Below are 11095 nucleotides of genomic sequence, written 5' to 3'. Positions count from 1 at the left end.
TGGGTAGGGCTTAACTGGAAGTTTATGCATCTTAGTATGGGTTTCCTCTGAACAAGCATCATAGGGGTTATGCCGAGGCTGCCTCCGTTACAAGTGATATGATGTGAAATAAGGTGAATGTACGGCCCAAGCCCTGTGCAGTTCCCAGGCTGACGGTTTGTCTTCACTGGGAGGCCAAGCTCATGGGGAGAGGTACCTATACTAGGGTATATAAGTGAAAGGTTATGGTTGATGATCCGCGTACTGTGTTACGATGATTCAGGGTTACCCTGACGGATGTAATCAAATGTTGTGGCACAAGTGTGCAACCTCTGCAGAGTGTAAACCTATTCAAATAGCCGTGTCCATGTTACAGACGGTTGGAAAGGCCATACTGTATCATTGTCAGATGTTTCTTAAAAAGGGTTGATGGTTTGAATGGTGATTTGACTTGAATCACAATTGAGTTGTGGGAATGACATTGATGTTCCCACTTGAGTTAGTTAGCATATGAAGAGTCTTTTATCAGATGCTTGTGAACTAAAATTGGCTTTATGCAAATAAAACTAGAGCTTAGCACCCCATTACTAGAATTGATAGTACTTACACTAGTATTAGTTTGCGAATACTTTAAAATACTCACGGCTGTGTCCCTGGCTATTCCAATGACCAGAATATGAAGAGGAGCAGCAGTATGAAGATGACGGCCAGCAGGACGTCTACACCAACTAGGAGTTCTTCTAACGTCAAGCGTTGGCCTGTGGACTAGATAGTCCCCTTCTATTACGCTTCCGCGATGTAATGTGTTCGTTGATCGATAGATCGACTATTTGTGTAATGTTGGATCAAGTGATCTCTATGTGTAAGACGACTATGGTTTGTAATGAATGATGACTTATGATATCGGTTGTTATGTCTCGCAACAACAATCTTCCTGGGATTGCGATGTATGGCATAATAGGCATCTGGACTTAAAAATCCGGGTGTTGACAAAGGCAATATTCATTTTTTCAAAATCTAGGACTCCCAAACCACCTTGGTCTTTTGGCATACACATTGTCTGCCAATTAAACAAGTGGTATTTCTTTTTGTTCTCATTTTCATCCCAAAGGAAACTGTTCTTAATCTTATCATTTTTTTTCTTTCACACCACTTGGTAGTATATAGAAGGAGAGCATGTATAAAGGGACACTAGTCAGGTAGGAATTGATCTAAGTGATTCTCCCTTTCATTACTAGCATTTTCCCTTGCCGAGGTCCCAATTTTCCCTTCAGTAGAATCCTAGTTTGAATTTTCAATCTTTTCTCGCTAAAAGGCACTCGCAAATATTTCATAGGGAGCAATGCAGACTTACAAGTGAAGATCCTCTCAAAGTCTTTCTCTCTTTGTGAAGCCTCTCATAGACAATAGATATCAGTCTTATGAAAATTGATTTTTAATCCTGGCATCTGTTCAGCATAAAATTACTTTTAGATTCCTAGTCTGCTCCAGATTATCTTCAAAAAGGAGAGTAGTTTCATCTGCATATTGCAAAATTGCTACCCCTCCTTCTATCAGATCTGTAGCAAGCCCAACCAACAATAATTGCTAATATATCAACAGCAAGGTCAAAAAGACGGAGTGAAAGAGGATCCCCTTGCCTTAAGCCTTGATGAGTTGAGAAATATGCTCTAATTCCCCCATTTACAATGATCTCCACTTTACCATTGGTCACTGTTTTCATAATCAAGTCCATCCATTTAGTTGGAAATCCTTTGGCTTCCATTGATTGATAAAGGAAAGGCTATTTAACTTTGTCAAAAGTTTTCTCAAAATCAATCTTGAAAAGGACCCCCTAAAATCTCTAGTAAGGGAATCTCCAACGGGGCGACGCAAAATGGACGCTGAGCGACCGTTTGCGTCCACCGGGCCGAAAAATGCGTCTGGTATCACCTCCAGCGGGACGACGCAAAGTGACCGGGACGTCGGCGGCGACGCAAACCTGGCCCAAATATGCGCCTCGGATGCATCTCTGCGGACGCTGCGCGGACGCGCAGAGTGTCCGCTCGCGTCTGGCGGACGTTTTGTTTGGCCCGCTGATACGTCTCAAACGTATCTATAATTTCTTATGTTCCATGCTACTTTTATGATGATACTCACATGTTTTATATACATTATATGTCATTATTATGCATTTTCCGGCACTAACCTATTAACGAGATGCCGAAGAGCCAGTTGCTGTTTTCTGCTGTTTTTGGTTTCAGAATCCTAGTAAGGAAATATTCTCGTAATTGGACGAAATCAACGCCCAGGGGCTTATTTTTCCACGAAGCTTCCAGAAGACCGGAGGAGATACGAAGTGGGGCCACGAGGCGATGCCACACTAGGGCGGCGCGGCCCTGGCCCTGGCCGCGCGGCCCTAGCGTGTGGGTCCCCCGTGACGCCCCCTGACCTGCCCTTCCGCCTACTTAAAGCCTTCGTCGCGAAAACCCCGCATCGAGAGCCACGATACGGAAAACCTTCCGGAGACGCCGCCGCCGCCAATCCCATCTCGGGGGATTCAGGAGATCGCCTCCGGCACCCTGCCGGAGAGGGGAATCATCTCCCGGAGGTCTCTTCATCGCCATGATCGCCTCCGGATCGATGTGTGAGTAGTCCACCCCTGGACTATGGGTCCATAGCAGTAGCTAGATGGTTGTCTTCTCCTCATTGTGCTATCATGTTAGATCTTATGAGCTGCCTATCATGATCAAGATCATCTATTTGTAATGCTACATGTTGTGTTTGTTGGGATCCGATGAATATGAATACTATGTCAAGTTGATTATCAATCTATCATATATGTTGTTTATGTTCTTGCATGCTCTCCGTTGCTAGTAGAGGCTCTGGCCAAGTTGATACTTGTGACTCCAAGAGGGAGTATTTATGCTCGATAGTGGGTTCATGCCTCCATTGAATCTCGAGACGAGTGACGAAAGTTCTAAGGTTGTGGATGTGCTGTTGCCACTAGGGATAAAACATCAATGCTTTGTCTAAGGATATTTGTGTTGATTACATTACGCACCATACTTAATGCAATTGTCTCGTTGTTTGCAACTTAATACCGGAAGGGGTTCGGATGATAACTCGAAAGTGGACTTTTTAGGCATAGATGCATGCTGGATAGCGGTCTATGTACTTTGTCGTAATGCCCCGATTAAATCTCATAGTACTCATCATGATATATGTATGTGCATTGTTATGCCTTCTTTATTTGTCAATTGCCCAACTGTAATTTGTTCACCCAACATCTGTTTATCTTATGGGAGAGACACCACTAGTGAACTGTGGACCCCGGTCCAATTCTTTACATCTGAAATACAATCTACCGCAATTATTCTTTATTGTTCTTCGCAAACAATTATCATCATCCACACTATACATCTAATCCTTTGTTTGCGAGCAAGCCGGTGAGATTGACAACCTCACTCGTTACGTTGGGGCAAAGTACTTTGATTGTGTTGTGCAGGTTCCACGTTGGCGCCGGAATCCCTGGTGTTGCGCCGCGCTACATTCCGCCACCAACAACCTTCACGTGTTCCTTGACTCCTACTGGTTCGATAACCTTGGTTTCTTACTGAGGGAAACTTACTGCTGTGCGCATCACACCTTCCTCTTGGGGTTCCCAACGGACGTGTGTCTTACACGCCATCACCCGCCTGGCAGTGATCCAGCGTCGATGCGTCTTCTCAGCGCCGCCAGTATGCGGCGCCGAGGCGTCGCTTCCGCAGTCCGCGGCCGCGTAAATGGTGATGCCTCACGTGGCGCGCAGCCGGCGCATACCTATGCGCACGAAGTAATGGCGATGCCACGCGTGCCGCGGCCGTCGCCCTGCCTCCGACCTATATAAACGGGGGCGCGAGCATCTCATCTCCTCCCCACTAAACCCTAGCCGCCGCACAACCTCCACCGTAGCGCCGATGCCCCGCAGCCTCCACCGGAGCAACCATGAGCAGCGCCGGCCGCGGCCAGGCTGCCGCGCCTCCACCTCCCCCGGCCTCGATCTCCGACGAGGAGTTCGACGATGATGACAGGATGGACGATCTCCTTGACCCGCTTAGGGACACCAAGGCCTTGGCTGAAGCGGTGAAGGAAGCAGAGGAGGAGCGGGTGGCCCACGCGGTGTTCGACGCCGAGATGGAGTGGCGGCCGCAGCAGCCGCAGAGGACGACAACTCCAACATCTCATGGTCTTCTGATGACCCTGATGCGCCTACCCCGGAGGAGAAGGCGGCGGAGCAGAGGGCGTTAGTCGAGTCCTTTGAGACGCTCAAGGACGACGCCGCTAACGCGAGGTTGCGGCAGTGCCTGCTAGAGGACGCGGCGGCGCACCGAGCCCTAGCGGCCGCACGGCAGGCGGCGAAGAAGCAGACGAGGGAGGGACGCAGCGACGGGGCCGGCCCGTCAGGCAGCAAGCAGTCTAGGTTTCTACAACTACTTTGTATAGATTGAATGTAGTACTTTCTATGCTTGCTAAATATATTGCAAATTTAAAAATGGGTCGTCCCGCTAGGAGCATACCCAGACATTGGAACAGACGCGCGGACAAAATATGTCTGCGGGGCGACCAAACGGAGCTCGTGACCACTTTAAAGCGTCCGATATGCGTGGCCCCGTTAAAGATGTCCGAAAGACCAAAAGTGGAAAAGAAAAAGGAAAGAATGTTTTTTTGAGCCTAGAAAAGGAAAGAGTTGGTTAGACGAAAGTGTTGTGGTGTGCACCGTGGCTCCCAAGTTTGCTTCCCGTCCTTTGACTAAACGAACGTGCAGTGTACTCACAGGAAATAAGACACGAGCACGACTAGTTGAAAAAGCTCGAAAATACGAACCCGACCGCGCACGTGTTCTTCCCGAAGGCTCTCTCACGCGGACCGACCCAGCCGGGCAACCGTCTCCGTCCCGCACCGCCGACTTGCCGTTGTCTCCAAGGCTCTCCCGCCTCCTCAAATACGCTCTTCCACTCCGCACAATCCATCAAATCACCACCGCCTCCTGCTCGCCACGCCGCCTCCACCCCACCTCCCCGCCTCCGCCCCCAACTCCCCAACGGAGGACACACCACACCTGGGCTTCCCGTCCCGCCGCCGCATGCAACCCTCCACCGATCCACGCCACGGCAACGGCCCAGCCACGGCCGCCTCCCCTGCCTTATGGCGGCCCCGATCCGCTGCTGCGCGTAACCCCTACGCCGCCGACCCCCGTCCCTACGCCGCCCATGACACCACCGCCCCAATCCTACCCAACCCGCCCTCCGACGCCCGTCCGCACAGTCGCCGCCACCGCCCCAACCGCCGCCCCGCCCCGCCGCAGGATCGACCCCCAGCCAACAACATCAACAACCGCCGTCCCCCGCCGCAGGAGAGGGCTCCGCTCGCGCCAGCGCCAGCGCCCGCCCCTGTCATCACAGGGGTGCCGCAGCTGGTGCAGGAGATCCAGGACAAGCTGTCCCGTGGCGCAGTCGAGTGCATGATCTGCTACGACGCGGTGCGCAGGGCGGCGCCCGTCTGGTCCTGCGCCAGCTGCTTCTCCATCTTCCACCTCCCCTGCATCCGCCGGTGGGCGCGCGCGCCGGCCTCCTCCGTCCCCTCCGTCTCCTCCCCCGCCGCCTGGCGCTGCCCGGGGTGCCAGTCCGTGCACGCCGTCCTCGCGCGCGACATCGCATACACCTGCTTCTGCGGCCGGCGCCGCGACCCGCCCAACGACCTCTTCCTCACCCCGCACTCCTGCGGCGAGCCCTGCTCCAAGCCCCTAGGCGCCGCCGCCGCCAAGGGCCACGACAACGATGCTTCAACCAGGTGCCCCCACGTCTGCGTGCTCCAGTGCCACCCGGGCCCATGCCCGCCCTGCAAGGCGTTCGCGCCCGAGCGCCCCTGCCCCTGCGGCAAGCAGTCGATCGTGCGGCGCTGCGCGGACCGCACCACGCCCGTCACCTGCGGCCAGCCCTGCGAACGCCTCCTCCCATGCCGGCGCCACCGTTGCCACAACCCCTGCCACACGGGGCCGTGCGGGGAGTGCCAGGTCACCTTCCCCGCGCGCTGCTTCTGCGGCAAGACAACAAACACCATCCCGTGCGGCGAGACGGCGAGCCTTTCGGACACCGCCGGCGGCGCGTTCTCCTGCGGCGAGGCTTGCGGGCACGGCCTGGCGTGCGGGAACCACGCCTGCCGGGACGCGTGCCACCCGGGGCCGTGCGGGGAGTGCCGGCTCCTGCCGGGGAAGGTCACCGCGTGCCACTGCGGCAAGACGGGGCTGCGGGAGACGCGGGCCAGCTGCCTGGACCCGGTCCCCACCTGCGAGAACGTCTGCGACAGGAAGCTGCCGTGCGGGGCGCATAGGTGCAAGGTCACGTGCCACGAGGGGCGGTGCCCGCCGTGCTCGGCGCGGGTCGAGCAGAGGTGCCGCTGCGGCTCGTCGGGGCAGATGGTGGAGTGCTACAAGGCCTCGGCAGAAGAGTTCCGCTGCAGCAAGCCCTGCGGCAGCAAGAAGAACTGCGGGAGGCACCGGTGCAGCGAGTGCTGCTGCCCGCTGTCCAAGCCGTTCGCTCGGCATGGAGGCGGCGGCGTGGACCCTCATTTCTGCCAGATACCGTGCGGCAAGAAGCTCCGGTGCAGGCAGCACGGCTGCCAGCACCTCTGCCACAGCGGGCACTGCGATCCCTGCCGCGAGACCATATTCAGCGATCTCACCTGTGCCTGTGGCAGGACATCCGTTCCGCCGCCGCAGCCGTGCGGCACGCCGACTCCGTCGTGCCCGCACCCGTGCACTGTCCCTCAGCCTTGCGGGCATCCAGCTTCGCATCAATGCCATTTCGGAGACTGCCCGCCTTGCGTTGTGCCGGTGACGAGAGAATGCAGCGGGGGGCATGTGATGCTGAGGAACATCCCTTGCGGTTCAAAGGATATCAGATGCAACCAGCCATGTGGGAAGAACCGGCAGTGTGGACTGCACGCTTGCGCTAGGACTTGCCACCCTGCCCCTTGCGATCCGCCGCCCGCAAGTGGAGATGCTAGTTCAAGCTCCGGGAGCAAGGTTTCATGTCGGCAGTCATGTGGTGTCCCGAGGAGGGAATGCAAGCACACCTGCAATTCCCCATGCCACCCATCATCACCCTGCCCAGATGTGAGATGCCAAGTCCGTGTGACCATTACCTGCTCTTGTGGCCGTATCACTTCAAATGTGCCCTGCAGCGCCGGTGGATCATACTACAATGGTGATAGTATGCTCGACATCTCCATCATAGAGCAGCTGCCAAGGCCTCTCCAACCAGTGGATTCAAATGGGAAGAGGGTACCTCTTGGGCAGAGGAAACTTTGTTGTGATGAGGAGTGTGCCAAAGTGGAGAGGAAAAGAGTCCTTGCTGAAGCTTTTGACATTACGCAGCCCAATCTGGACGCACTGCATTTCGGTGAGAACTCAAATGCCTCGGATTTGGTTTCTGATCTTTACCGGCGCGAGCCAAAGTGGGTGCTGGCCATAGAGGAGAGGTGCAAATTTCTTGTGCTTGGGAAGACGAGAGGAAATTCTTCAAGCAACATCAAGGTCCATGTCTTCTGTCACATGACCAAGGATAAGAGGGATGCTATCAGGCTCATTGCAGATAGGTGGAAGCTGTCTGTTCAAGCGGTTGGTTGGGAGCCCAGGCTGTTTGTTACCATCCATGTCACGCCCAAGTCGAAGGTGCCTGCTCGTGTTCTGGGCTCCAAGGCTGGCGTCCCTGTTTCGGCTTCGCATCCTTACTTTGATCCCATGGTGGACATGGACCCGAGGCTCGTTGTGGCAATGCTGGACCTGCCAAGGGAGGCTGATGTTAGCTCTCTAGTCTTGAGGTTTGGTGGTGAGTGTGAGTTGGTTTGGCTCAACGACAAGAATGCCCTGGCAGTCTTCGGTGATCCAGCTAGAGCCGCCACAGCGCTCAGGCGGCTGGACTATGGGTCTGCTTACCAGGGTGCTTCAATGTTTTGCCCAAGCAGCATCACTCAGGATTCAGCATCAGGCAATGTGTGGGTTGGAGCACAGAGAGAGGGAGGATCGGTTGCAAAGACCAGTGCCAATCCATGGAAGACTGCTGGTGCCTCGGATTCTGACCCATCTGGAGGCTGGACAGTACTTGGTCATTCTCCAGGGACAAATGTGCTTGGTCAAGCTCCAGGGTCAGCGTGGAGACGTGGTGATGCTGCTGGCCAGGTCATGGATACAAACAGATGGAATGCTCTGGAGTCTGCTACCACAAGCTCTGGGCCAATCGCCGGCGCTGGGCAAGCACTGGAGAAGCTGCAGCCAGACTTTGAAGTGGAAGACTGGGAAGAATCATGCGAGTGAGGCTGTTTGGTCGAGATGGCTAGTTTTTATTCAGATATTGTATCATTTTTTTCTCATTTTCTTTTGGCTAGTATACCACATATATCAAGGGTGGTATTCTGTCAAGTAGGTTCCTGGTTTTTGCCTGTTGAGTGTTTGGTCTGAGGTTCTGATTCTGTCGCTGGGGCAAATCCCCATGTATGGCTTCTACTTCTTTCGCAGACCATATTATTATCTGAATCAAGAAAGAAAGACGCCATAAATTTGCGTTCTCTGCTCGTTTGAATCCATACCTGATTTGTTACTTAATTCACTGAACTATACTACCTGCATTTGTGTAGGACACAAAGAAAACCACGAATGCTAAGCGGTTCTCAAGCCCTGATGTAGTTTCAATTTTCAAGGGCATATCGTATGTGCTTTTAAGCATTGAAACTAGAAAGACAGCCTTTTTTGCTTTAGATACAACTCATCGGTGTAGTTTCATATTTGATTATTTAATTTCAAATAAGCTATTCAATATCTGATTTCATAATTGCTTAAAATGTCAATTTTGTAGATAGCTATTTCATATGTTTCTCTTTATTAGTAGGCAAAATTACATGTATGTATTGTCATTCGTCAGTGCCCATTTGTGTTCATTAGTTAATTAGCTGATGTGCTTCCCCCATAAGGTTTTTAGTTTTTTTTTTCGAATTTTCACCGGGGGGAGAGGTTCCCCACCTGAATTATATTGAAAAAAAGGGGCAGGACCCCGGATAGTTTGCAGCAGAGAGACAGGGATGAGCATAAGGTTTTTAGTTAAGACAACAATAAACTCTTATCCTGTTAGTTCTCTCATACGTACATCTTTGTTATTTGTATAATTTAATTTGATGGGTTAATAACTGAGTACTATATTTTCATGTTAAATTTTGCTTTATTGAGCATGTCTAGTGCTTCAAGTTGCTACTAAGCCTTTTGGTGGAATGATGACAGTCCGGCAGCAACAAACCTGTCGAGAAAGTACTTGCAGATGCCGTAAGTTCTCATGGTTTCATCTTTTGGCCATGCATATCACTATTCCCCTTTATCTGCACAAGCTCCGATATTTTTGCTCCAACTATTTGGATTAAACCAGATATCTCTAATACTATCATATATGACTGCTACATTCTGGGTCCAAATCTTTGTTTGAGACAGAATATGATTAGCTGTACAAGGATTCCACTTTCCCATGATGGAAATCAATTATTCTACATTCCTGCTTATATCTTCACCTGCGAAAAGTTCTCTCATTATTGGCCTGATAGGTGTTTAGTTTCCTGGCGCAATAGTATTGCCACTGTCTCATGATCTCATCTCACATGTCTGAGTATTTAGCATGATATTTACAACACCGTGAAGATAAATGGGCCGAGCTGTGTTCTTATTTTCTATTTGTTTGTTCGCAAATATTTAAATATGTTGGTTAGTCGAGCTCAACATATAGGCCTGTTCTCCTGCATAACCTGTTCGAGTATTTATGTGTTGCCTTCTTATGTGCAGATGGGTGACACTGTTTTAACTCAAATCAGTCTGAACAGCCAACAATGGGTCGTTTGTGTGCGAGTCTCGCGCCTTTGGCACTACTATGTTGGTACTGACAACTGAAATATCGAGCACACTGATTTCGTTCCTTTTTTATAGCAGGTAACTGCTATCATGCTCATACAGCCTGTTTATAAAGTTTGCATGCCCCTGTTTTGCCTGTTAGTACATCCTTTTTATGTCGATGAGCAAATGCTTCGTCTGTGCAGGCACATGCTTATTGGTTTGTCTACCCTGTTTGTTTACTTACCCTTGTAATTATATTATGTCAATGGTTATGTGTTGCCATTGTTACTTCCCAGTCTGTCGATTTGTGTTCTGGTTGCACTGATATTAGTGTACAAAGATATGAGTTTGAGTTTCCTGTCACCTGATGCATCATATATCCTATCTTTGGAATGTTGGCACCATGGTACGAGTTTCTGTATATGTAAGGTGAGTGAAGTATATCGTCCTCTTGATTGAGCTTTTACTACTTGTAAGATTTGGTCCTTAATAAAGTAATAAAAGCCGCATACACCGATTGATGCTGAGGCTGGGGCTAGGCCTCCATTTGGAAAAAACTACTGGCAAATTATGGATCGGCATACAACTAATTCAACCAGAGAGTTCATCTCGCAAGTAGATATGTCTGTATTAAATTAATTAAACCAGAGAGCCGAACTCTTGAGCCGCTTGGACCAATGGGTTTTCTGGGGGTTTGTAGAAATTATTTTATTTCTGAGATGACTAAGAAAATCCCCTCATTCTAAATGACGAGTTCAATGTCAGAATGCATGATTGGGTGCACTAAAAGATCATTAGTGAGCAGAGAATTTCCAAGAATTTGTACCATGGCAGTGTGTTTTCGTGATCAACCATGAAACTTCTATCAGCAGCGAGAATATGAGAGATAATTGTGGAAGTAAACAGAAAGAAATATGATGTGCGTCATGTATATTGATATTATCGCAGTAACCTTGAGAGAGCGAGCAAGAAATGAACTTGAATTACAATCCTCGGTTTTCTCCCTGTGTTTCTTTAAATCATGATTGTCAAAGTGTGGTCCTGCAGACACTGCCGTTTTTGTTACCATAACTAACACACATGGGAAATTTGGCACCCAAATGAGATGAGGAGACTGCTATAAACAACATCAAAAAAGGAGGAAATTTACCAATAGAGGTCGGTGTGCATGGAGTTTCAATCAGATCCTTGTTGCTTAATATGTTAGGCCGATTTTGTTCTTGTTCA

The 11095-nt window shown here is 50.6% G+C and overlaps 1 protein-coding gene across 1 annotated transcript; it reads left to right on the top strand.

The window, feature by feature from the left end:
* The first annotated feature begins 4032 nt into the window (after positions 1–4032).
* Positions 4033–8471, top strand: LOC124655901 (NF-X1-type zinc finger protein NFXL1-like). Its single transcript, XM_047194728.1, has 2 exons — positions 4033–4205; positions 4852–8471. Exons 1-2 carry the CDS (start codon positions 4033–4035, stop codon positions 8312–8314), a joined length of 3636 nt encoding a protein of 1211 aa, XP_047050684.1. The 3' UTR covers positions 8315–8471.
* Positions 8472–11095: the final 2624 nt, after the last annotated feature.

The sequence above is a fragment of the Lolium rigidum genome, chromosome 5 (assembly GCF_022539505.1).
Source record: "Lolium rigidum isolate FL_2022 chromosome 5, APGP_CSIRO_Lrig_0.1, whole genome shotgun sequence".
In the NCBI taxonomy this organism is placed as follows: domain Eukaryota; kingdom Viridiplantae; phylum Streptophyta; class Magnoliopsida; order Poales; family Poaceae; genus Lolium; species Lolium rigidum.
Note: the sequence above shows the minus strand (reverse complement) of the source record. Positions and strands in the feature narration are given on the sequence as shown.

Excerpts from the sequence above, each read along its gene's own strand:
- LOC124655901 (XM_047194728.1), top strand. The coding sequence starts at position 4,033 with ATGGACGATCTCCTTGACCCGCTTAGGGACACCAAGGCCTTGGCTGAA. Across the intron at positions 4,206-4,851 it reads GGTCTTCTGATGACCCTGAT|GCTCTCTCACGCGGACCGAC; the intron begins GCGCCTACCCCG and ends TTCTTCCCGAAG.